This window comes from Malaclemys terrapin, chromosome 20, assembly GCF_027887155.1.
Source record: "Malaclemys terrapin pileata isolate rMalTer1 chromosome 20, rMalTer1.hap1, whole genome shotgun sequence".
NCBI lineage: Eukaryota > Metazoa > Chordata > Testudines > Emydidae > Malaclemys > Malaclemys terrapin.
In genome coordinates, this window is record NC_071524.1 from 3902194 (window position 1) to 3927694 (window position 25501).

The 25501-nt window shown below is 53.2% G+C and overlaps 1 protein-coding gene across 1 annotated transcript; it reads left to right on the forward strand.

Moving 5' to 3' along the window:
• Nucleotides 1-4309: 4309 nt before the first annotated feature.
• LOC128826338 (butyrophilin subfamily 3 member A1-like) lies at nucleotides 4310-18358 on the forward strand. The gene is made up of 10 exons (XM_054009585.1): nucleotides 4310-4358; nucleotides 4662-5009; nucleotides 6120-6404; nucleotides 10211-10312; nucleotides 10538-10594; nucleotides 11931-11966; nucleotides 14135-14161; nucleotides 15158-15178; nucleotides 15327-15353; nucleotides 15978-18358. Exons 1-10 carry the CDS (start codon nucleotides 4310-4312, stop codon nucleotides 16817-16819), a joined length of 1794 nt encoding a protein of 597 aa, XP_053865560.1. The 3' UTR covers nucleotides 16820-18358.
• Nucleotides 18359-25501: the final 7143 nt, after the last annotated feature.

Sequence of the window (25501 nt, forward strand, 5' to 3'; positions counted from 1 at the left end):
CCCCCACTCAGACACCCCATGTGTCCCTGCACCCCTGTCCCCATGTGTCCTTGCACCCCCACTCAGCCACTTCTCCTCCCCATCCTTATGTGTCCCTGCACCCCTCCCCCTGTCCCCATGTATCCCTCCACCCCCACTCAGACACCTCCACTCAGAGACCCCCATGTGTCCCTGCACCCCATCCCCATTTGTCACTGTGCCCCCACTCAACCACCCCCTTCCCTATGTATCCCTGCATCCCTGTTCAATGAGCCACATCCCCACATCCCCATGTGTCCCTGCACCCCTTCCCCTTGTCTCCATGTGTCTCTCATACCCCATTCAGCTGGACCCCCTAGCCACATGTGTCCCTGCACCCCCTGTCCCCAGTGTGTCCCCATGTGGCCCTGTTCTTCCACTACCATTCAGCCCTGCCCCAGTCTGTCCTCCCCCAGTAGCCCTTATGAACCCATCTGTAACTCTCCAGCAGTCCATGTGCCCAATGCTGTCTGTCCCTGGCCCACAACTGTGAGGAAGACACCCCCTTCTCTTCCCTATTGGCAGCTGGGTTTGGCCCAGGAATGGCTGCTCTGTTCTGGCAACACAGCAGCCCTTGGTGGGCAAAAGGCATAACTGCAACAACTTTGCAGCAGAATTTATTTTGGAGGGAAAAAATTCTGCTCGACACATAAATTATGCATGTGCTCAGTGGTGCAGAATTTCCCCATGAATAATGAACCTATTGTGATAGATGGGGTAATTTTCAAGGGCAACAAGGTTGTAATACCAATGAGCCTCCAGAAACAAATGCTATAGAAGATCCAGGAGGATCACTTAGGAATCGAGAAGTGCAAACAATGATCATGAGAGGTGATGTTTTGGCCGTGGATCAATCACTACATTATGACTGGAGTAGGAAACCACTTTTCATACTTGAAATAAAAGCCATGCCAACAGACAGAGCTGCTGAGACCTCACCCAGTTCCACAAAGGCCTTTTGAGAAAGTCGGCACTGACTTATTTACCTGGCAATGAAAGGATTATTTAATATTCACCTTTTATTATTCTCTGTATCTAGAAATTTGCACACTGCACAGTAGTAATAGTAAGTCAGTGACAGCCGGCATGAAAGGAATCTTCTCCAGACGTGGAATTCCAGATGAAGTCTTTAGCAATAAGAGGCTGCAATTTTCCAGTGCAGATTTTGAGTAATTTGCCATAGATTGGGATTTTCATCACAAAACATCAAATCCAAATGATCCCCTTGTGGAAAGGTCTGTGTGGACAGTAAAAAACCTTATGAAAAAAGACTTTTGGTGGTGAGGGTGATATGCATAGAGCTATATTGATTTACTGAATTACAGCTCTGGAGAATGGCTCTTCTCCAGGTCAGCTGTTAATGGGAAGAAGGATCAGATCTCATTTACCAATCACTGATAACTTGTTGAAATCTCATGACAATGAAACCATATGGAAGATGAAAGAAAATCAGAAGTGGAAGCAGAAATATTATTTTGAGGAAAGGGCCAGTGATCTCCCAAAATAACAGAATGTTGGGAATCGTTAAGAAGGGGATAGACAAGACAGAAAATATCATGTTGCCTCTATATAAATCCATGGTACACCCACATCTTTTATACTGCATGCAGATATGGCCTATCTCAAGAAAGATCTATTTTAGTGCCTAAGCCTTAACCCTGTCCTGGCACTGGCCTGTAGTGTCTAGGCTTTCACTCTCCCCTGGACACGGGCCTATAGCACCTAGGCCTTAACCCTGTCCCGGGCATGGTCCTATAAGGCTTAGGTTTTAACTCTTCCCTCAGGAATATCATGTCATTCCCAAATGACCTTGGATGGGCTCAGAAGGGAGGTCTCGTTGGGTGCATGGTCCTGATGGTTATGCTCCCCACATATACAGAGGTGTGACATAAAATCATAAATCTTCTGGCTGGCAGCTTTGCAGCGTAACACGGTTTTAATGCTCAGAATCCAGAACGAGGACCCAAAAGAGAAAGAGACAAAGCAGGCTGCTTCCTAAGACACAGAGGCCCAGGTCATCCTGCCTTGCTCTAGCCTGCTCTGTGTAGAGCTGCCTGCTGGACCCAGATCACACACTTCACTACAGAGCCCCCTGCCTGCCAGCAGGACCAGGAAAACCCCCATTTACAGTGACAGCTTACAATTCCAATACAGTTTTCAATGCACCATGCATATGATGGACAGGCTTGGAGGGAGATGGATGTGAAACAGAAATAGCTCCACAGATGCTAAGGCCAGAAGAGTCCATTGAGTCTATCCAGTCTGACCCTGTGTACACAGGCCGGAGAATTGGGGGAGAATGTCTGAGGCTCTGAGCAGAACTGAGACGGCCCCTGATGACCCTAAGTGTATCTTGTTGTAATGTCTACCGATGTGATGGTCTTCTGTTGATGTCAGAGGAGGGGGAGCAGGTACCTGACAGCACCCCCTGGTGTCTGTCACAACCACTGCCAGCCCCATCCCTGTCACTTGGCAGCATCACTTACACAGGTGGATGACTTCTTGTCAGTCTGACCTGTAGAAAGGTGCCCAGATATCACCCAGTGGCCAGGGTATGAGACGGGTCCCCTCTGGGCCTGGTCCACACAGCACGTGACTGAGAATATATTATTGCCCTTATATAAATCGATGGTACGCCCACATCTCAAATACTGTGTACAGATGTTGTCTCCTCATCTAAAAAAAGATATACTGGCACTAGAAAAGGTTCAGAAAAGGGCAACTAAAATGATTAGGGGTTTGGAACGGGTCCCATATGAGGAGAGATTAAAGAGGCTAGGACTTTTCAGCTTGGAAAAGAGGAGACTAAGGGGGGATATGATAGAGGTATATAAAATCATGAGTGATGTGGAGAAAGTGGATAAGGAAGTTATTTACTTATTCCCATAATACAAGAACTAGGGGTCACCAAATGAAATTAATAGGCAGCAGGTTTAAAACAAATACAAGGAAGTTCTTCTTCACACAGCACACAGTCAACTTGTGGAACTCCTTACCTGAGGAGGTTGTGAAGGCTAGGACTATAACTGCGTTTAAAAGAGAACTGGATAAATTCATGGTGATTAAGTCCATTAATGGCTATTAGCCAGGATGGGTAAGGAATGGTGTCCCTAGCCTCTGTTTGTCAGAGGATGGAGATGGATGGCAGGAGAGAGATCACTTGATCATTGCCTGTTGGTCCACTCCCTCTGGGGCACCTGGCATTGGCCACTGTCGGTAGACAGGATACTGGGCTAGATGGACCTTTGGTCTGACCCGGTACGGCCGTTCTTATGTTCTTATGTCACAGCCCCAGCTGCGCAGCCTGGTTCTTTAGCTCACACTGTAGAGCCGCATGCAGTTAGCTGTGGAGAGTCCCGGGTCACACATCTGCTGTTTTATCCCAGATGGAGGCAGGCACAGAGCCAGGCCCCTTCTGCAGGGGGGACAGTGGTGTGGGTACCACTTGGGTTACTTTGGAAGTGGCCCTGATATGCTGCAGACTCACCCTGCACTGGTCTTGGGTGGGCACCTGCACCAGTGGCTGATCAGAGAACCGACGAGGGGAGGAAATGGGGGTGGATACACGGCATGTCCCGGGCGTGGAAATTCCTAGTGCCAGGCCTGGACAGGCGGCAGGGCAGCCTGGGAGGGGTGAAATCCTCTCCTGTCCCTGGGGAGCTGCTCTGCCTGGGAGCAGAGTGGGTCAGGTCAGACAATGAATGGGGCATGTTCCCTGCACTGCTGGCCCCTCACGCAGCCTGGGGAGGTGTTAACCATCCCTGCTCTCTCCTTACAGATCCCTGCCTGGGGTGTCCCCATGGCAACGTGGTGGCGACTCTGTGTGTGCAGCCTGGGGATCCTCCTCCTGGCGCCGTGTTCTCTCTCTGGTAAAAACGTTTGAATCCCAATTATTTCCCTCCCTGTCCCCCATGTACGCAGACCCCTGCAGGGCTGGAGTAGGGGCATCTGAGGCCCAATTACACCCCCACCCTCTGGGACCGCCTCAGTCCTGCAGAGTAAAAGGGTCCAGGTCCAGGAGGCTGTGGGTTGGGGATGATGTTGGGGTGACCAGGGCATGTCCTAGCTCTGGGTGTCAGGATTGTCGGATCTTGCAGCAAATCACCCAGCTCCTGTTACCCCTGAGAGAGGTTCCTAGAGCCCCCCAACACTGATCCCTTCCTGTCCTGCCATGGCACCCGAAGGCACCGTGCTGCCAGACCTGCCCCACTGGGGACTTGGATTCTCATGGCCTGCAAGGCTGAGATCTTCCCAGCTGCCTGAGGGATGGGGGTGCCCAGTTCCCATTAGGATGAATGGGAGCTGCAGCATCGCTTACTCCAAGCCTTCAGCCACCATGAGTCAGGAACCAATAATCAGGAGATTGGCTAAAAAATCATCAGATTAAAAAAAAAAAACCTTTTGGGGATCTTCTTGTTTCCTTTAGTTTTGAGCCTTCCATCACCCTTGGGTCCCATTTTCATGCTTTTCTCTGCAATCACTAGAGCTAGAAACTGATTTTTGTTTTAAATGAAAGCTGAGATTCTCACAGAATCACAGGCCTCCAGGAGCTGGGGCTTTATGAAAAACACATAGTAGCTCAAGGGTTGGCACCCTCTGCTCTTTCTGATCATTCAATCTGCTCCTGGGATTGTCTATTGCAGAGAAGTTCTCCCTGGCTGGCTCCTCGCGTCCCGTGGTGGGGGTAGTTGGCCGGGATGTGGTGTTACCTTGCCAGCTCACACCCCCAGCCCGGCTTCTCGGCATGGAAGTGCTGTGGAGGAAAATTGAACCAGGATTTGTTCTGATTCATGAGTACTCAGATGAGGGTACCCAGGGCCTTCCAGGGGAGGGTTACCAGACGCGGACGGAGCTGTTCCCGCAGGAGTTCAGCAGCGGGAACGTCTCTCTGAAGCTGAAACGGCTCCAAGTGGCAGATGCTGGGACATACCAGTGCCTTGTGAGGAACTCAGAATGGACCCAGGAAGCCACCACCGAGCTACAGGTCGCAGGTGAGACACGGAACTAAGGGGCAGCCAGAGCCTCCTCTGCCACTGGGGGTGCCCCTGCACTGAGCCCAGCACTGCAGTAAGGGTCCTGTGCTGTAGGGAGTGGTGTGCAGGACTCGGTAGGGGGCCCTGTCCCCTGACACTCAGCGCTGACCCCACTGTGGTGCTAGCAGGCTCAGTGCTGCATTAAATGACCTCTTTTAAATGAGACATAAAGCTACGGCTCTCATGCTCATTGTGGTGCTGTTTGAGGGAGTGGGACCTTTACCCCCATGTTCTGCCCAAATCCCAGCTCAGGTGATAATGAAATTTGACTTCCCTGAAACTCCCCCTGCAGTTTCCAAGGGCTGGGATATTGTTTTTTATTCCCTGGACACTGACCCCACATTCAGTGCTGCACAAGGGCAGTGGAAGGGACGGTCTCTGCCCATTGAGCTCACTGAGTAACCTAGCCCCAGACAATGCAGTTCAGAAACATCAAGCCCCTGGTGAGGGGCCCTCTTGTGATAATGCAGAACATTGAGGTTGTTTTAAATCATCTCCCATCTTCAGTGGCTCCTAGTCCAAGGGCTCCACAGGAGACATGTGTTTTTAGGGAGAGATTTAAAAGAGGGGAGGGTGGTTGTGTGCAGCACAGGAAGAGGGAAATCCAAGCACGAGGGTGGCTTGGCCTGGGGCACTGTTACCAGTGTGAGAGGAGGACACCAGAGGGGACAGTTATTAGAAGAGTGGCATAGGAGGAGTCGTAGCAGTGATGTAGGCAGGGTCACTATTCCTCACCTTCTGCTCTGTACCAAAGTGCAGTGATCCTGACAGCTGCTGGGCTACACCCCAGATGTAGCTGCATTTCAGCAGCGGGAGCAGTGATCTCTGTGTAGCTGTATAAGCCTGCACCTTCCTCTGTGAGCCTGCAAGGCACAGTGCTCTATGGAAATGGAAGATGATATTATTTAATTTCCCCAGTCGTCACAATGAGGGATCCCAGGGAGGTTTTGCACGTATGGGAATGGAGCTTTCCAGCCACAGCCCCCTATATCCAGCGGTATCTGAGGACTCACATGGTGCTACCAAAGACACGATTTCCTGATACACAAACTCTCTGTCTCCTCACAGCTGTGGCTCCAGTATTGATTGATGTGCTGGGCCCCCGGGGCCAGGGCATCGGGCTGATCTGTAGAACCGCAGGCTGGTTCCCCAAACCCGAACTCCAGTGGGTTGGCAAGAATGGGCAGAACCTGGGGATGGAGATTGTGACCGACATGACTCAGGAAAGGGAGAACCTGTATAGTGTTGTGAGTCACGTCACTGTCACAGAAGGAGAAGACAATGGAGACATCAGCTGCATAGTGCGGAATGCCCTGCTGGTGACCGAGCGACAATCGGCCATTCACCTCTCAGGTGAGAAGGGGTTGTTGTTAGTGCTGTGGAAAATTGTTAAAGTTGCTAAGTTGTTACTGCTGCTAGTGTTGCTGTTCTGGGAGCTCCTATGTCAGCTGCACCAGCAGATGGTGCAGCGTGTTAATTCAGCCGACCCTGACGTTATTCATAAGAAAGATCACAGGCTCAGTTCAGTGGTGATGGCACTCGGCCAGGTTTATTGTGGACAAAGCCTAGAGCCCTGTAGAAGCCACAGTCACACTAATGTGTGTATGCCTACAACAAGGTACCTGCTCAGCCTGTGCACCAGGATGCTGTCCCGTCAGCTGGACAAAGATGCCTCACTTATCACTTCTCCTTTTAGACACTGATACCAACAAGTTACGTATTACAGTCCAGATATTGTTAGTTATCACCCTTATCCTTGTACCTGCCAGCTGGAACAAAATATCCTCATCCATTAACCTGTCATCCCATCTTTATCCTACAAGGGGTCGGTGTGTTCCTGTACCATCTCTTAGGAATGCGTTTACATAGTTACTCGAGAGATCCATGTGTTTTTATACTATCCTATTGAGTCAGGAATGTGCTTTCTTGGTGCTAGCTAATAGCTGGTGTATTATTATTTTTCCAAGGCCAGGCCTACTCTGGTTCACAGCCTTTGGTTCACACTTTTAGTTATACCTAGGGCTCCCACAAGACCTACAGGGGTCACCACGGGAGTGCGGGGCCTGGAATTGCACTCAGCTAGCACCTCTTTCTGGTACTAAGACAGGAAATGTTCTTCTAACCTGATTTGTGGGGCCATTAGTGACGGAGGTTTCTGTGATCTGGACAATCTGCCTGTCAGGAGCTGGGGCTGAGTCTTGTGAAATGAACTTGATATTGTTCTTTGAGGAGATGTTGTGTTTGGTTGATAAAAGTAACTGGGATGACATAATAGACTCAGGGTGTGTCTACACTAAAAACACTACAGCTGCAGCTCTATGGTTTAAACACTTACTACAGCGACAGAAGGGGTTCTTCCATGGCTGTAGTAAATCCACCTCTCCAAGAGGCAGTAGCTAGGTTGACAGAAGAATTCTTCCATCAACCTACTGGTGGCTACACTGGGGGTTAGGTTGGCTTAAATACATTGCACAGGGCGTGAAATTTTTCACAATTCTGAGCGATGTAATTAAGCCGACATAACTTTGTAGTGTAGACCAGGTCTCAGACTCCGTAGGGGTTTGAATTAGTTCTGCGTAAAACTGAGAAAAAATATTAGCACTGTACACACTCAATGTAGTCCATGCTATATGGATTAAAAACTGGCTAACTAATAGATCTCAAAGTCATTGTAATGAGGAATCAGCCTCAAATGGAGATATTTGTAGTGCTGTCCCAGGGGGATCTGTTCTGGGTCAATGCTATTCAATAGCTTTGTCGATGAGCTAGAAGGAAATGTAAAATCATTGCTGGTAAAATTTGCAGATGACCCCAAAATTGGTGGAATGGTAAAAAATGATGGGGACAGGTCAGTAGTGCAGACTGACCTGGATCGTTTGGTAAGGTGGGTTCACTCTAATAACATATTGTCAGTGATCCACACCCGTGCTGTGGCTATAGCGAAAATTCCCATTTTGTCACACATGCATTTCAACATGGCCAAATGCAAGGTCACACATTTATAAACAATGAGTGTAGGTCACACTTACAGGATCGTAGACTGTAACCTGGAAATCTGAAAAGGACTTGGATGTGAGCTCCCAGAGCGAAGACGGTGAATGCAACCCCTTGTATGTATAAATGACAATATCTATCAGGAGAAAGGAGGTGACATTACCCTTGTGTGTGGTGTTAGTGTAATGCTGACAGACCCTGGTCGTCAGCAGGCAGGATCGAACCTGGGGCCTCTGGATCTTAGGGCATGAGCCTCTACCACAGGCCTGCACAACATGCGGCCCGCGTGGGCTTACTGTGCGGCCCGCGGGGGGTGAGTAGGCAAGTGACGGGTGAGGGAGGGGGGCTGAGGAGGCAAGCGGGCGAGCAGTGAGTAGGCGAGTCGGGGGTGTGGGGGGCTGAGGAGGCGGGCTGGCAGGTGAGCCAGCGGCAAGGGAGGGGAGCTGGGTAGGCGAGCCGGGGGGCGGGGGTGGAGGACTGAGAAGGCAAGCGGGCGGGCAGTGGTGAGGGGTGAGTAGGCGAGCCGTGGGAGGTGGGCTGAGGAGGTGAGCAGCGAGTCAGTGGCTGACCTGTTCTACTCATCTGGTCTGGCTCCCATCCCCTCTCCAAAGGTTGCAGCTGTCTGAAGGTGCCTACCTTCCACGCCTTCCTCATTCACACCTCATTCATTCAACAGGGCAATGATTACCAAGTTGGGGGAAGATCTTATTCTACTTCTAGCAAAAAGACATTTTTCTTTTACCTTAATTATACTGCCTTAGAGACCCGCTATAACATATACCAAGGTTCAATAGTGCTGTTTCGGTGGGGCAGCCATGGGGAAGGAGGGTTTGTTTCCGCGGGGCAGGTGGCGCTGGGGTGATGGGTTGTTGGGGGGGTTGTTTTGGGGGAGGCTGGGTGGCACTGGGGGGGTTCCATGGGGCAGGCAGCGCTGGGGTGGTGGCGTTATGTTTCGGGGAGGCTGGGCGGTGCTGGGGGGTGGGATTCAGCAGGGCCAGGAGGTTTCGGCCCTCAGCTGTTTTCTTTGGAGTAATATGGCCCTCGCCGCTTTACGAGTTGTGCAGGCCTGCTCTACCACATGAGCTAAAAGCCAACTGGCTGATAGCTAAAGCTGTAGCACAGACCCATTGTATCTCTCTCTCTCTCAGTGGTCTCGGTGCCACTAGATGGGACAGAGCACCACACCCAGATGGCATGTGGGTCACATAAGCAAGACCACTATGGAATACTGTGTCCCGTTCTAGTGCCCACACTGTCAGCTGGGGTAATGACAAATTGGAAAGTGCTCAAGAAATAGCTACAAGAAAGATTAGACGTCTGGAAACCTGCCTCACAGTGAGAAACATAGGAGCTCAAGTTATAGAGCTTATCCAAGGGAAGGCTAAAAGGTGACTTGATCATAGTCTGTAAGTACCTACTTGGGGAGGAGATTTCTGACAGTGGATAGGTCTTTAACTTAGCAGACAAAGGCAGAACAAGTTCTGATGGCTGGAAGGTGAAGCTAGACAAATTCAGACTAGAAATAAGATGCAAAATTTTAACATTGAGGGGAATTAACTGTTGGAACAACGGACCTAGGGACGTGGTGGATTCTCCATCACTTGGAATCTTTCAACCCAAACTGGATGACTCTTTCGATAAGATCCGCTGTGACTGGACTGGATGCAGAGATCACAGGGGGAGGGTCCCTGGCCTGGGTTATACAGGAAGTCAGACTAGATGATCATAATGACCCCTTCTGACCTTAACATCTATGAATCCATAACACACTGAGGCCAACTAGGAAAACAATTGTTCTCTGCTGAACTTATCTGGACTGGACGTGGTGACTGAGAACTGGGAGCTGTGTGACAGGGACCATCTGAACAGCCAGGCGGTGCTGGGCAGGCTGGGCAAGGATTCTCTGACTATTAGCTTGTAACAGCGGGAGGGATTTGGGCAGAGCAGAGTCCTGGCTCTTGGAACTGATGCTGTCCTGGCTTCTCCGGTTTCAATGGCTCCCATTAGTGGCTGTGATTTGAGCCTGGAGGGGACGTGCCCTTCAGTCCTGGGAATTTCTGAGGATGTCTGATCCAGAACTCAGCTGTCAAGCCACATGGCAAACCCCGTTCTCCAGCTCCAGAATGGGACCATGCTGCTCACACACTGCGCTCTCTGTTTGCTAGGTGACGTCTTCCCCCGTGTTTCTCCCTGGCGGGCTGCATTCTGGGTGATTTTCACTCTGTTTCTCATTGCTGCTGGAGCTTGTGCATATCTTGGATACAGAGGTAATGGGAATGTGTTACTTGCATGTTTAGAGCCTGGTCCTAGAGGGAACTGGGCTGGGGCATGGAAGTGTCTTATTGTTCAGATATTGACCTTGTTTTGGTTTTAGGAAATAAACCAAACTAACAAACACACTGAGGTCTCCGGCCCCACGTGTATCAGCAAATTGCTCAGTGTTTCCCCTTCCTTCTCTGCCTCACTGCAATGTCTGATTCTCTGTCTCACAGCGAAACGAAAGGCCTCTCAGAAGAAACGCTCTAAAGAGGAGGCTAAATTATTTTATGGTAGGTCTCCTGCTGTATCTCTTATTGTGTCTATTGAGATGAGTGAGCTTTGTGACTGCTTGGTATTACCTGTGGGCTCAGTGCAATGAAAGGGATGGAGCCAGGAGGTTTTTGCCTAGTGGTTCCTCATCTCCCCCACATTCTCACACACGTTGATAGTAACAGGTTGGTAAATGTGTATTTTGCAGCAGATACCCAAGTGTCCGTGCTTGTGAGATTCCCTGTGTGTGTGTGCGGCATGATGACAGTTTGCAATGACAATTCTGGGTCAGATTCTGTCCCTATCATCCTGGGCAATTACTCGTGATTCTATTCTCCATAAAGGAAACGACATTGGAAGGTCAATGATGCTCTGTGAGATGATTCCATCCTTGTGACTGTCGAATGCACAGGACACAGGGAGGGTGATTAACCACTGGAGCAAGCTCCCCAGGGCAGTGGTGAATTCTCCATCTCCTGATGGCATCACATCCAGACTGGGCACCTTTCTGGAATGTGCTGTAGCTAAACCTGAGTTATTGGCTCAGTGTCGGGGGAACTGGGTGGGATTCTCTGGCCTGCGATACACAGCAGGTCAGAGGAGATGAATTAATTGATCTGCTTGGCCTGAAACTCTATGAATCGAGCAATAGACACAGCAGCACCACGTGTCTAATTTATTCCACTGTGAACTTTTCAGTATTTAAGAACAATATTGATTTTCATTGTGATAGTGTTGAGTGGTGCTGACCCGTTCTGCTGGGCACTGCGCACACGCAGGGAAATACAGATAAAAGATGCAGAGAATGGGTACAACATGCCAGCACAGTGGCTGGGGTTCTCACGGCAATCACAGCCCGGAAGAGCCCTGAGGCCCCCCTCTTTCATCTCCTTTGCCCTCTGTCATGTCCCCTTGTGGCCACCATTCCTCCAGCTGGGGAGGGCTGGATGAGACTTCCCCAGCAATCAGTGCTGTTCTGTAACTAGCCACAGGGGTAGCTGTGGAGTAACTGACCCCACCCCACGGTTCTACTAGCCCTGCTGCACCAGTCCAAGGCCTGTGCCACACACAGCCCTGCACCAGTTTAACTCAAGGCGTGTTTTGTAACATAATTAGTTAAACTCGTGTAAAATTGTGTGTAAACAAGGGCTAAGGAGTGAGAGACTCCCACAGGTCTCAAGCCTGTTGGTGCATATCACTAACTGCCAGCCCTGCTCCTGTCAAACCTGCCGGTTCCTGCACTGGGGCTGGGAGTGCAGGTGTGGGATGTCTGTGACTAACCCCAGACATTAGGGAGTGTGCAGCAACACCCAGTGTGTGTCTCAGGGTCTGACTCTTTTCTCTTCCCCATTTCAGAGCCTGAACAGACTGAGAAGACGACCTTGGGATCAGGTATTTTGCTAAACCCCTAGTGAATGTGTGTCTGCGCTTTCACACTATAATGAGATGGGAAAATCACCACATGCGCTGTATGGACTTCAGTCACCTTCATGCTCATTTCCCCCCTGCCCTGGAAACAAACACTGCAGAGTTTGTAGCTCACATTTCAGTATCATGGGAAACAACAGAGATTGAATTTAATGCACGTGGAATGGTGGGCCTCAGGCTATGTCTACACTGCCCAAGGGTTCAGATTACAGGGGTGTGAATAGAAATGTGCACCAAAGTGCTGCCCTGTAACAACCCTGTGTGGATTCCGTGGGTATGAACTAAAAGATTCTTAGTTAAAAATTTAACATAGTCCTAACTGAAGAGAGACGGGTGAGTGCTCACCGGCAGCATCCACACGTGAGAGTCCCAGCATAGCACTTCCGTGCATGCTGCAAATCACACCCCCATAGGCTGTGTTGCCCAGGGTCATAAATTCAAAGCAGTGGTAACGTAACTGTTTCACTCCAGGTGGTGTCAGGAATAAATCAATGGGAACATAGCACTTCCAGCTGATGAAAGTGTGATACAAAAAAGTGTGCTCTCATATAAAACGACTATTTATTAGATTTAAGCACAAACAAACATATGCAATAGGTTTAGAACATCCCAAATAATTACCTACAATCTGAGATGGTTTCGAGTAATTAACAGCAGGACAACGATGGCCAGTTATTTCCAAGCCGGAGAGTAGGAAAAAGTCTCTCAGTATAGCTCCAGAGAACCGCTCCAAAATACACTCTATTATCTGCTCTTTTTATAACTAGCTTTTACAAAACTCAGCTCCTAGTGACCCTTATTGGGTCATCACGTCTCCCCACTTCAATAAACTACTTATCACTAAAACAATCCTAACAATCTTAGCCATAAGAAGCTTCTGTATCAAAGATGCCCAAACTCCAGGTCTCCATCCACTTATTTTATTTCAGTCCCATCATTTGTTGACTCTTTCCTCCCCTCCTCCCTTTCTAATTAGCAGAAACACAAGCCAGCAGCTAGTATTTGACCTTGCCTCCAAAAGCCCTGCTTGTCCAAATTAACCCTTAACTATGTGGTGTTCTATTTTATTAATTCCTGGTAGCTGAATGCACACTCTTGGCTGTGATTAGTTTACTCAAGTTCTGGGGTAACACACTGCTCAATTCCGGGGTAACAGCCGAACAATGGGGTTCTGTAGACAAAACCTTAGTCAGGGGCTGGGCAAACTTCCTCCATGCAGGTCTGTGGATTTATCTCAGTTCTGAACTGCAAAATCGCTGCTATGCCAATGCTGGACTCCACAGTCCTGTCCTCTCCCCCCTCCCCCCGAGGCTAAGCCTTGGCTGCGAATGAACACAGACTCTGTGTCTGGGCTCGGTGAGGTGCATTCTGATGGGCCCCACCACTCACATTGTTCTCACAAGAGCTGGGGCAGCACCTGACTCCACATCTCTAGCGGTGGACAGTAAATCCACTGCCACACAGTGCTACGGAGCTGTTCCCAAGTTAACTCCTGCCAACCATTGACCCTTGAGTTACACACTTGTGCAAATCAGCAACACAAAGGGATTGCCCAGCACAGGAATGGGAGGTCTGAGTCTGGGTGACAGGCTGCTGCCGTGCAGGCCTCTCTCTATGTGATACATGTTCTGGCAGTGCTGTCAGTGGGGGGGGGGGGGGGGTGATGCCCCCATTGGCCATTTGTGGGCTCTGTTTAGGGCTGATCTGGGACCTTGTTTGTTGTTCATTAACAACAGTTTTGTCTGACGTGTCCTGTCAGTTCTGAGACCCTTTGCGCATTGGGTCCATCTACACTACAGGAGGAAGCGAGCTTCCCAGCTCGGGTAGCCAGACACATGCTAGGTGCCGGGGGTGGAGGGTGGCTCAGTGTAACTACCCAAGTGTGTTCCCGGGGGTCTGAGTGGGTTTGTACTTGAACAGCCAACCCAAGCTGCTGCACCTGCTACCCCCAGCTTCCCGGCTACTTTTAGCGCACTGGCTCAAGCAGAGCTAGCATGTCTCTGCCTGCCCAAACTGGGAAGCTCACTCCCAGCTGCAGTGTAGACGTACCCAGAGTTTGGAACAGCCCCATGTCACTCTGCTCAGAATAACCATGCTGAACCCACAATGGTCTCCTTCTCTTCTCTCCCCAGAGTGCCAGGAGCTGCGTGAGAAGCTTGGTAAGTTCATCCACCTCCCCACTAGAGCCCCTGGGCAGCAGCTCCCAGCCACACACGGTGCTGAGCAGAGCCAGAGGCACCGACACCACAGGGCAGGGCTGAGTGAACAATTTGGGCCAGAATCAGAGTCACATTAGAGTCACCCAGTCCCACGGCAGCACTGTGAGCTCTCTGCAGCAGACACAGGGTCACCGGCTCTCATGTCTGGATAGACAGACAGGTGTCACCTTGGCTTGGACAATCCAATGCAAATCCCATTGTTATGGTGCAGGAGAAGGGGGGCAGCCATTTTCTATAGATGACTGCGGCAGTGCAGGCTGTCCTTTCCCAGAACATGGAGATGAGCAAGAGACCAGATTCACGCTCACATTTCCATGCGTTGTTGCCAAGACTGGACCCCAGGTCTGAGCTCTAATCCTCTCCAGATCTGTCTATGCCCCGGTTACACCTGGAGTGTGTAGCTTTGTTGTTCCAAAAGGTTATCAGTAATTCTCTTTAGATGGTAGGGTTGAGAATGTCAGAGCTGCATAGATCCGGACATGCATGTTCCATCTAAGTTAAATGTTTTGCAAATCCCAGCCTGATTTTTACCTGTCAGTGTCCCTTCAAAATCCCCCAGTCTGCTGGGGGCCTCAACAACCAATCAGCAGCTTCTTACAGGCCTGGATTGTGCTCTGGGTGACACTGGTGTCAATCCAGATTCGCCCCAGTGAAGCATCTGGAGTTATGGAGTTACAGCAGTGTCACTGAGAGCAACATTTGCTCCAGTCCCCGATACTAAGAGACAATATAAAGGCATCCCTGAGAGCCAGTCGTTGCTGTCAGCAGAGATCTCTGGGGTGAAAGGGCCTGTCTCTCACTTCACACAGCCGGGACATTTCTCCTTCAGCAGTGAGGGCCCATGAACCACATGTAAAGCGATCACTCCACAGCAGCTCCCAAAACTGAGCCTTCTGCCTAAATGACAGGGAATAACTCTGTCTCTTTCCATTTCAGACAAGGCAGTCACACAGCTAGGTAAGAGGACGTGTTTCCATGTCACATTTCACATCACTCGGTTCCTTTCTATTTGCCAATGACCCTCTCCCAGAACAGCATCTCCTGTGGGAGCAAGTTCCCTGTGTTTGCCAGGCCCCTGACCATGTTTGTTCCTCTTCCCTTGCAGAGTTCAGAAGGGCTCGGAGCTACATGGGTGAGTGAAGCTGCGAGGGGCTGAGCAGATGCTGCACTGGGGTTAGTGGTATCGGCATTACATAGCTGAGCTGGCAGAGGTGTGGGGTCTCCATGGGGCAAGTGGGGAGGGCGGGCGCTGGCTGTAGAGCCGTGGGGCTGGATGCCATGTATGGTCCTGAACATGCTGCCCTGAGCTGTAAGTCTCACCCCTGGGCAGGTCCCTTGCAATCCCCCCTCAGCTAGTCCTGATGACCCTCCATCTCCCTTTGGCCCTTCTGTGATGATCCATCCCTACCCCGTCATCTGCCCCTACAGCCCCACTCAGCCCTCCCTCCACAGCCTGCACAGTCCTCACCCCCTGGACACCTTCCATGGCCACCCAGAGCCCTAATGCCTCCCAGGGACAGATCCCGTGCAGGGGGGAGTGAGAAGATGCAAGGAGCCCAACCCCCACTATCCCTCCCCCCACCTCTCCACCAGCTCAGGGACCAGGCCCAGCCACAGCCTGGAGCTCCAACTAGTCACCCCAACCCTTAACACTCTGTCCTTCGCTCCGGCTGTGCTGGCTGGAATCTCTCCTGTGGGATCATAGGGTCCCTGGCTGACCTGTGGCTAATGGGGTTATTCTGGTTTTTCTCCCTAGTCCTCATCACCCTGGATCCAGATTACAAACACCCCGAACTCACCGCATCTGCGGATGGCAGAACAGTCCAGCACAACCCCCCATCACCAGGGCTGGCTGCCCCCTCTGTGGCTCTGATCGCCGTGGGGAGGGAGAGTTTTGTGGCCAGGAAGGATCACAGTGGCGGTAGTGGATTTTGCAGGGGGTACTGGGAGGTGGAGGTGGGGGACAGTCCGGACTGGGAGCTGGGGGTGCTGAGTGAGTCTGTGAGGGACAGAGTGAGACAGGAGAGGCTGAAGAAACTCCCTGAGGGGGGGTGCTGGGCTCTGGGGAGATCTGGGGAGCGGTATCACCCCAGTGAGGCCGACACAGTGATCCAGAAGTGGGATGGGAAGCTGACAGTGGTTGGGGTGTATCTAGATCTAGAAAGGGGGAGTCTCTCATTTTATAGGGTCAGTTCAATGGCCCGTATCCTGGAGATTCCTGTGGAAACTTCTGAGAGATTGTTCCCGTTCCTCAGCCCTGGGCACGCTGCAGGGAGGAAACCCCTCAGCATCTGCCCCCCCAGCGACTGGGATTTCCGCCAGGAATTAATGGTTAGTGGGTCTGTTAGTCAGGGAGATCCAGGGGCAGGAAACAACACAGGGCCACCTGCCAGAGGAGAAACAGCCCCAGCGCCTGGAGACAAGCAAGTGAAAGAAAACAGCGCAGGACCAACTGTGAGAGAAAATGTCCAAAAGCTCCTGCCCACCAACTGGTTCTCCAAGTGGTGGTATGGGCATAAAACAGAGCAGGAGCATCCACAACTGCAAACAGCCCCCAAAGAGAAGGGGAAAAAGAAACCTCAAAACCCTGAGGTCTGAACCCCTCCCATGGGACAAAGGGAATCATGCGAGAAAAACACTTCAAACTTGACTCCTGAGGAGTCTCTGGAGATGACTCTTGTTCCAGGGATACCAGGGCCAGGAAATAAGACCGGGGAATCAACCCAAGCACCGACACCTGGGAAAGAACCTCGCCGCACGGGGAACGTGGGGAAATGGCGACATGTCAGATTTTTCCTCCCCTGAACTCAAAGGAAAACCGCAGCGATTCGTGATAACACTTTGACCCGACCCCCAGTTACATCGGAATGTGCTGATTGGAGGGAACTGCGTTAATGCGACTGTTAAATGTAGGAAATTCAATACACACCGGTCGGGGGATGCAGAGGGGAAGTGTCTCGCAGTGGCACTGACTCACTCCCATTGCAGACACACACATGCTGCTCCTGCCAGCCTCAGGCACAAGGCAGGGGCTTTAGGGGATTAAGGCAGGGGCTTTAGGGGCTGCAGCCCAGGGCCCCGGCTCAAGGGGGACCCCGGAAAAATAAATCACAGGGAGCGATCTCTGGGGCGCTCAGGCTGCCTGCCCTGGCCCCACGCCGCTCCACTGCTGGCACATCTCTGAGGCCCCTGGCCGGGGGGGGAGGGAGAGGCAGTTCCACTCGCTGCCCTCGCGCTGCCCCCGGCCAATGGGAGCTATGGGGACAGCGCTTGCGGGCGTGGGCAGCGCAAGGAGACACACTGTCCTCCTCCCCCAAGGGGCGCACAGAGACGTACCAGCAGCCAGCCACTTCTGGGAGCGGTGTGGGACTATGGCAGGCAGGCAGCCTGCCTGAGCCCTGCCGTGTTGCCAGCCAGGAGCCATCTGTGGTAAGTGCCTCCCAGACGGAGCCTACACCTCACACCCCCTCCTGCACCCCAACCCCCTGCACCAGTCCTCTCCTGTACCAAACTCCCTCCCAGATCCCACACCCTTCATCCTCTCTTGCACCCCAACCCCCTGCCCCAGCCCGGAGCGCCCTCCTGCACCCAAACTCCCTCCCAGACCCTGCACCCCCTCCTGCACCCCAGTCCCCTGCCCCAGTCCCCTCCCGTACCAAACTCCCTCCCAGGAAAAATACTTGTATACAGGGGACCCACAAAATCTAATAGCCCTGGGCACACAGGAGAGTTAATCCGGCCTTGCTCAGGCAGTGCGAGTGGGTGACAGGATCAGGCCCTCTGTTGTCAGACTGGATTGTGATAGCACCCTGAGGGCTGAGTAGCACCCTGAAGGCTGAACCCACCTCCCAATTGCTGGAGCCCTCCCCCGGGCTCTAGCAGGGCTGGCTGGTCTCACGGGGCAGCAGGGATGATGGACGATGCTGCAGAAGCTTCTCGTGGAAGAAGTTGTGGGGAAGTTCAGATGCTGTTGGAAATTGTAGGGAGGGGGTGATGCAGGAGGGGAACAGGCTGCCAGCTGCAGTGTTGTGAAGTCTCATGGTATTTGTTGTTTCCCTTAAAGCCCCAGCTCCTGGAGCCCTGGGATTGTGGGAGAATCTCAGCTTTTGTTTAAAGCAAATAAAAAGTCAGTTTCTAGCCCATGGCTGTGGTGTGGAGCTGTAAAGTCTGACCCCAATGCTCCTGTGCGCCGAGTCTGGCTTTACTGCTGGGTGTGCTGCATTTAAACCCTAGGGCCTGGCTGTTGGTTTAGTGCAGGGCGTGATGGGACCCAGCAGCTCATGGGGGGCTGGGAGCCCTGGGCAGTGCCGCCCACAAACGCTGGGTCCGCGCTCGGTAAAAGGTGTAAGTGCAATGAGCTGGCCGGGCCCAGGCAATGCTCTCAGCGTCAGATCCTAGTGGAGACAAGGCCGCCTCGGTGACGGGTTATTTTACCTCCCTGTAGCTGGTGGAGGGGAACCCCAGGGAGGTGTTAACCGTACTTCATAGCACAGGAAATATGCCCCAGCCTGGCACACTCTGTTCTGGCTACTCCCAGCCCCGGAGGTGTTTTGCCAGGCACTGGAGAGGAATCGCCTGAGCTTGACCATGCTGAGCTTCCAGGAACTGCAGCCAAAAGCCAGCAACCAGAGTGACAAAAAGAAACCAGTGCGAGCTAGAGGCATTTGAAAGAGTAATGGGGCCATTCCTGGAGCCCCCGAGATCCCTTCAGGCCCCATTTCCACTTTACTCCCTCTTCCTCCAGCCCCTTCCAGGCCAGATCCGCCCTCCAAGGAGAACTCCTTCCAGGCCTCATCATAGCTGTACAGCCCATATCCAAGGTCACCCATGCATATCCCAGGCACTGCCCCCGGGGACCCATGGGTAGAGCTGCTCCAAAGGCTTGTCCTTGCTGAAAGAGGGGGGGGGGGGATTCTCAGAAATTGGGTGTGTCTTTGGGATTTTTCCTTTTCTTTGGAGAAAACATTTTTAACATTTTGACAGGCAATTCCAGCCCAGAGCAATAGTTGGTGTTGATTCGGGTTTTGAAAACAAAAACACCTGGAAATTTCAGGTTTTGTTTCCCCTCCTTGTTCTCATTTTCAGGGCTGAAGGCAGCTGCAGCAGTGAGGACGAGGGGGCTGGGTTCCCTTTGTGTGACAGGCCCCCTCTGGTTCCCTGGTCCTGCCGGTCACGTGCCTCTGGGGTGGCTCCATTTCTCTGTGCTGCCATTATGGGGTGGGGGGGGAGGGGGGAGGAGGGATGAAGCATCTGAACCATCCAATGAGGCTCTGCAGGACCTAACCTGTCTCTGAGACTCAGCCAGCAGGAGCTCTGGGATCTCTGTATCCATCGATCTGGAGTATGGCCAACACAGAGCCCAGAGCGCGCATCCCGCCAGGCCCACGTACACCTGCCCTGATCCGTGTCTCCCCCCAGAACAGCAGTTTGAGGCTCCTCCAGGTGTCACCATGGATCACAGCATCCTCCCAGCCAGAGGGGAAAAGCTTTCACAGCCCAACAGGCCAGTGCCTGTTAATCCCTAAGAGGTCGCAGGGGGCCTTGTGTAGGGCACAGGGCAGGAGAGAGGGTGGCAGATTCCCCAGGTTGCTGCCATGCAGGGGTAATCCCAATGAGCCTGTTGGGGTTAGGGATCAGCTCCTCATGGCCAGAGGGGGCCTGGTGCTTTACAGACTCCAAACACCTCATAGTTTTATCCTTTTCAGGTGCCAACACAACAGAAGATGCCCAGGGGCTTTTGGTCTCAGCCCGGTGGGACTCACTCACTTTCCCGCACTCTGTGAGGGCGGCTCTGTCACTGCTCAGACCCCCAGCTCTTGGGCATCAGAGTCAGGCTCCCCTGGAGAACGTCAGAGACGGAGAGAAAGAGTCACAGAGACACCAGCTGGCCCAGAAATATCACAGTGTGAGAGATTCTTCAATCCCACATCACAGCCTGTGACCCCCCCGACCCCGCTGGGCTGCTAGCTCGGCGTCAGGCTGGGCAGAGCTCACTGCTGGGCGGAGGAAGAGACATCTGCACAGGGGACTCTGCAGATGTTCAGGGCGCTGTCAGATCATCCTGTGGTTCCCTCTGCACAGAGCAGCTGGACTGGGTGTGCAGAGAGTTGCTGAGCAGAAGCCGCAGCTCACAGCACCAACTCTCCTCTCTCTTCGCTCTCCTGAGCAGCACCTGGTCTCTCTCTAGTCCTGCAGTGTCTAATTCTGCCCGGGGGTTGGGCCGGGGGGGGAGGCAGGACTCAGCCCAGGGTCCCGGCCCAGCAGGGGGTGGGACATTCTGAGATCAATGAAGCCCCTGCAGTCTATTTCCCAACCTGTGTCTCTGACACTTGCCCTGTGCTCTTGGGCCCATCCCAGCCAGGCTCTCCCCACACTGGGACACAAATAGCCCCTGTGCGTTGGCTTCCAGGGCCAGAAGGGACGTTAGCTCAGCCAGTCTGACCTGGACAGCCCAGAGACTCCCCACATCTCCCTGCAATGAGCCAATAGCTCGTGTGGGACCAAAGCCTCTCCCAGGAAGGCTCCAGCCTGGCTCTGACACCATCAGGGGATGGAGAATCCCCCCTTCCCTGGGTGGTTTGTCCCAGTGTTAATCACCTGCCTGGCTAGAAATTGGGGCCTGTTTCTCACTGGGACTTGTCTGGCGTCAGCTGGGCCCAGGCTCCCTAAGGCTCAGCCTGTTCCCAGCGTTTGATGGGGGAAGGATGTGATGGGGCAGGGTTTGTGGGAGTTTTGGGTGAATAGCCCCAAGTCACTGGAGCCCTGGGCTGTGGGCTCAGCTCTGACATAGCATTGTCAGCCCTAGAGCTCAGAGCCCATCACCAAGGGGGGCTGGACAGGTGGGGACTGGCTGCCCCAAGTGCCCCCGTGAGGGAGCAGGGGGTGGATGGAGCCCAGCTCCCCTAACGCCTGGGGACTGGATGGCGCCACCTCCCCGGAGGCAGCAGAGTGTGGCCCAGAGGTGACAACTAAGGGCTCCTCAGGCGACACACGGCCACAGCTGGTGTCCCAGCGGGTGACCTCCCAGTGCCTGTGCAGGGCACGGCTCACACACGAGGGCAGGCGGCTGGGGGCTGCCTGGCCCCGCTCTGCACGGAGAAGCAGCTGGCCTTTCTCACCTGCTCTGGGTCCTTCAGCACCTGGGGCTAGATTCAGGAGCCCAGTGATGGAGAAGGGCCCCTCGTGGGACTGACAGATTGCGCAAGGGAGTGAGGTGCCTAACTCTCATTGGCTGCCAACAGGAGTCAGGTGCCCAGCCTGCCTAGGAGCTCTACTGAATCCCACTATGTGTCTGGCTTCAGTGCTAGGTGCCTAAATACCTTTGTCATGCTGGCTCCTGGTGCAGAGAGGCAGCATGGCCTAGTGGACAGAGCACTGGCCTGGGAATCAGGTGTTCTGAATCCTGTTCCTGGCTCTGCCCTGCTGGGTGACCTTGAGCAGATGATATTCCCACCTTCCTGTGCCTCAGTTTCCCCATCTGTTTCCCTCCTGCGTAAAGCACTTTCACATCTCTGGATGAGCAAGGTATGATTATTGTTAAACCCTCCAGCCAGGCCAGGCCTGTGCTCCCCTCTGTTACTAAATCAGGGGAGTGTTTTTACTGATGTATTTGATGTGTGTTTGATTCTCAGGCTTCTGGCGCTAAATAAAGACGCTGTGGCTGGCGGGGTGTATGTGTATGGGACAGGAAACGGGGAGCGGTGACGCTCAGACGTGAGGACAGGACGGGGCAGAGCAGAGAGGGGACGGAACATCCCTGCTGCCTCAGCCATAGGTCCCTGATGGGGATTCAGACAGAGACAGTGTCTGGGTTCACAACCCAGCCCTGAGGGGCTGACGGAGACTTTGAGAAGGGAGAGGAGCCTTCCACCCCGAGCCCTAAGACGGAGCACGGGGGAGAGGGGGGAGGTTGTGCTCTCCCCTCAGTGTAAGAGCAGAGGGGGCAGGAGTCACTGCAGATTGTCCCCTCTTGACCCCTTCAAGAGCAGAAGCTGCTGGGCTGTTACCACCCTGATCCAGTCCCACCCACTGTCCCGATGATCCTGTCTCTGTGCCTCTTGCTGCCCGGTGAGTATCTGGGACCCCTGTGCTAATTCATAGGGCGTTGGGAGGAAACAGAACCGAGAGCAGCCCCTGGCCCAGACTGTCGGCAAATCCCCTTTAGTGGCAGGAGGGTTGTGCTGTTCCGATGTTTGGGGGAATGGGACTGTCCCAAACCAGCACAGGGCCAACACTCGGTGCTGTGGATGGCCGGGGCTAGCAGTCAGCCCAGGCTGGGGTTACAGTCACAGCTTCATAGAGTTTAAGGCCAGGAGGGACCATTAGCCCATCCAGTGTCTGACCCCCTGTTAGCCCAGAGCAGAGAACTTCCCCCAGCTCCCCTGCACTGAGCCCAGTCACTTGTGTTTGACTAAAGCATCCCCCAGAAAGGCCTCCGGCCTGGCTGTGACTCCCCCACTTCCCTGGGGAGCTGACGCCGGAGGTTAATCCCCCGCACGTGGAGAAACTGCTGCCTCCTTTCTCACTGGAGTTTGCCCAGACTCTGCATCCAGCCCTTGGGTCTGGTTCTGCCTGTCTCTGGTGCACTGAAGAGCCCGTCAGCACCTGGGTTTTCTCCTCAGGAAGGAGATTGGACACCGTGACCAGCCCAGCTGTCTGACCAGCTCCACACACGGAGCTCCCCCGGCCTCTCCTGTGAGGCCTCTTCGCCAGCCCTCGTAGCATTTTTCTGGCTCTGCACCTGCTGCACTTTTCCAAGAGCCTTTTAAACTGGGGCCCCAGAACCAGACACGGGATTCAGTATCGGCCTCACCAAAGCCACACGCCGGGGGAAATCCCCTCCCTGCTCCTGCTCCCTGCTCCCCTCGTTACACAGCCCAGGGGCACATCAGCCCTGTTCCCCAGCGGCGCCCTGGGAGCTCATGTCCAGTTTCTTGTCCCCTGGCACCTCTAAATCCTTTCCCGGGTCCTTGCTGTCCCGGCCCAGGTCCCAGGCTGCAGGTCTGGCCGGCGTTCCTTGTTGGGAGCTGTGACCTGGCATTTGACTATATTCAAACCCCTGGCGTGTCACTGGGCCCAGCTCTCCACGCCAGGCACAAGGAGTCAGGACGGGCTGGACTCGGGGGAGGATGCTCATGGGATGGCAGCTCAGGCTGGAGGCAGAGAGAGCAGGGAGGGCCATTGCCATTGGGGGAATGAAGGATTATCGGGGTCCAGACCCAGGGCTCCTTGTTACCAACAGGCCAGAGACACTAAGCTGGGATCCAGGCTGGGCTCCGATTCTGGATTTCCCCAGAATTCGGGGTTCTGGGGCTCGGGGTCAGACTCTTTATAGAGTCAGGCCCAAGTCACACAACTTGGATCCAACCCCAGATCTGTGTTTTTGGGAGAGGACCCAGGGGTCAGGGCTCTGCACAGTGCCTGGCACAGCCTCATGGAGCAGGCGGGGGTGCCCCTGGTGGGACGGGAGGAGCTGAAACCGGGGCCTATGCTCATGCGGGGAGCAGAGATCCCATCAACTATTCAGGGTGTCTCACAGCAGGGGAAACTCTAGCCCGGTACTGAACACACATCACCTTTCTGTTCCCAGCACTGAGTCCCAGCAGCCAGGAGATCTGCTCAGCTCCCGGTGAGTCCATCTGTCTGTCTGTCTGTGCCAACTCTACCCATGGCATTTACTCCTCTGTCTCCAAGGCATCCAGCCACACCCCTTGGGCTGCTCCTTGCTCAGTGCAGTGCCAGCGGATGGGGCTGTGTGGGATCCGAGCAGGTCTCCTGACCATCCCCTCCCAGCTGTGTTGCCTGTCAGCTCTGCTCTGTCCAGGGGCCAGTGTAACACGTGTGTGAAAGAGTCATGTCCACAACCCATCCCACACCTGGGCACTGGCCCTGGTAAGCAGAGAACTCCACGGCTTTAACCCCAAGGTATTTACCTTCCCATGGCCCCAGCTTCCAGCCCCTCACCTCTCTCCTGGCTGTACTGCCCTGACTGCGTCAGTGGGGTGTCCGCACTGGGGCCTTTTGTTCTAGGAGAGTGCACAGCGCCAGACAATGGGAAACCAGCCCAGCCGAGCCCTTAGACTCTTACACAACCTAAACTAACCCACTTAATAAAGCTTCCGGTCACCAGAGAGAGCTCGTCCCCACATCGGCCCAGCTGGCTGTAATCAGAGCCTCCGTGTGAGACATGGTACAGATCCACCTGCCGTTTACCTCCTGCCCCATTGACAGCGCTGGGCACCACTGACAGTTCTGAACCATTCCCCTTCCCAGGCACTCTCCGGGGCTCCATCCTCTACCTGAGCCAGACATCCGCCCGGCCAGGGGACTCCGTGCGGCTCCAGTGCTCCGTGTTCTCCAGGGCCCAGGCCACCCGCGTCATCTTCTGTAAGGACGGGGAGGAGGTTTCATCCCGGAGGGGCATATTGCGAAAACTCACCTACGACTTTGACCATGTGGTGTCTGGGGATAGCACTGGGAATTATTCCTGTGGGTACGAGATCAAGGACAGCAACAGCCGGGTGATCAGATCTCAGCTCAGCCCTGCCCAGCACCTAAGTGTCACTGGTGAGGCATGTGTGTGTGTGTGTGTGTGTGTGTGTGTGTGTCCCATCTCAGTCCTGCCCAGCAACTCAGGGAAAGAGGAGTTCACGGCACAGTGAGAACAATTACATGAAAACCCCCTGAAAATCCAAATGCTGAAATTCATCCATTTTCAAAACCTGAAATTAAAAATTTCTAATAAAACATCTTTGTTCAACGCTTGTCACAGGAAACTGCCCCCACCCCCCACCCATCTCAGCTCGGATGGCTCAGCCCTGGCAGCTGGGAGATGGGAACATCATAGAAATGTCAGGCTGGAAGGGACCTCAAGAAGTCATCAAGACCAGTCCCCAGCACTGAGGCAGCACCAAGTAAACCTAGACCATCCCTGACAGGGGGTTTGTCCAGCCTGTTCTTAATAACCTCTGACAATGGGGATTCCACAACCTGCCTTGGATGCCTGTTCCAGAGCTTAACTTCCATTGTCATTAGAAAGTTTTTCCTTCTATTGAACCTAAACCTCCCTTGCTGCAGATTAAGTCCATTACTTCTTGTCCTACCTTGAGTGGGCACTGAGAACAATTGATCATCGTCCTCTTTATAACATCACTAAATGTATTTGGAGACTGTTATCAGGTCTCTCCTCAGTCTTCTTTTCTCAAGATTAAACATGCCCAGTGTTTTTAACCTTTCCCCGTAGGTCAGGTTTTCTAAACCTTTGATCATTTTTGTTGCTCT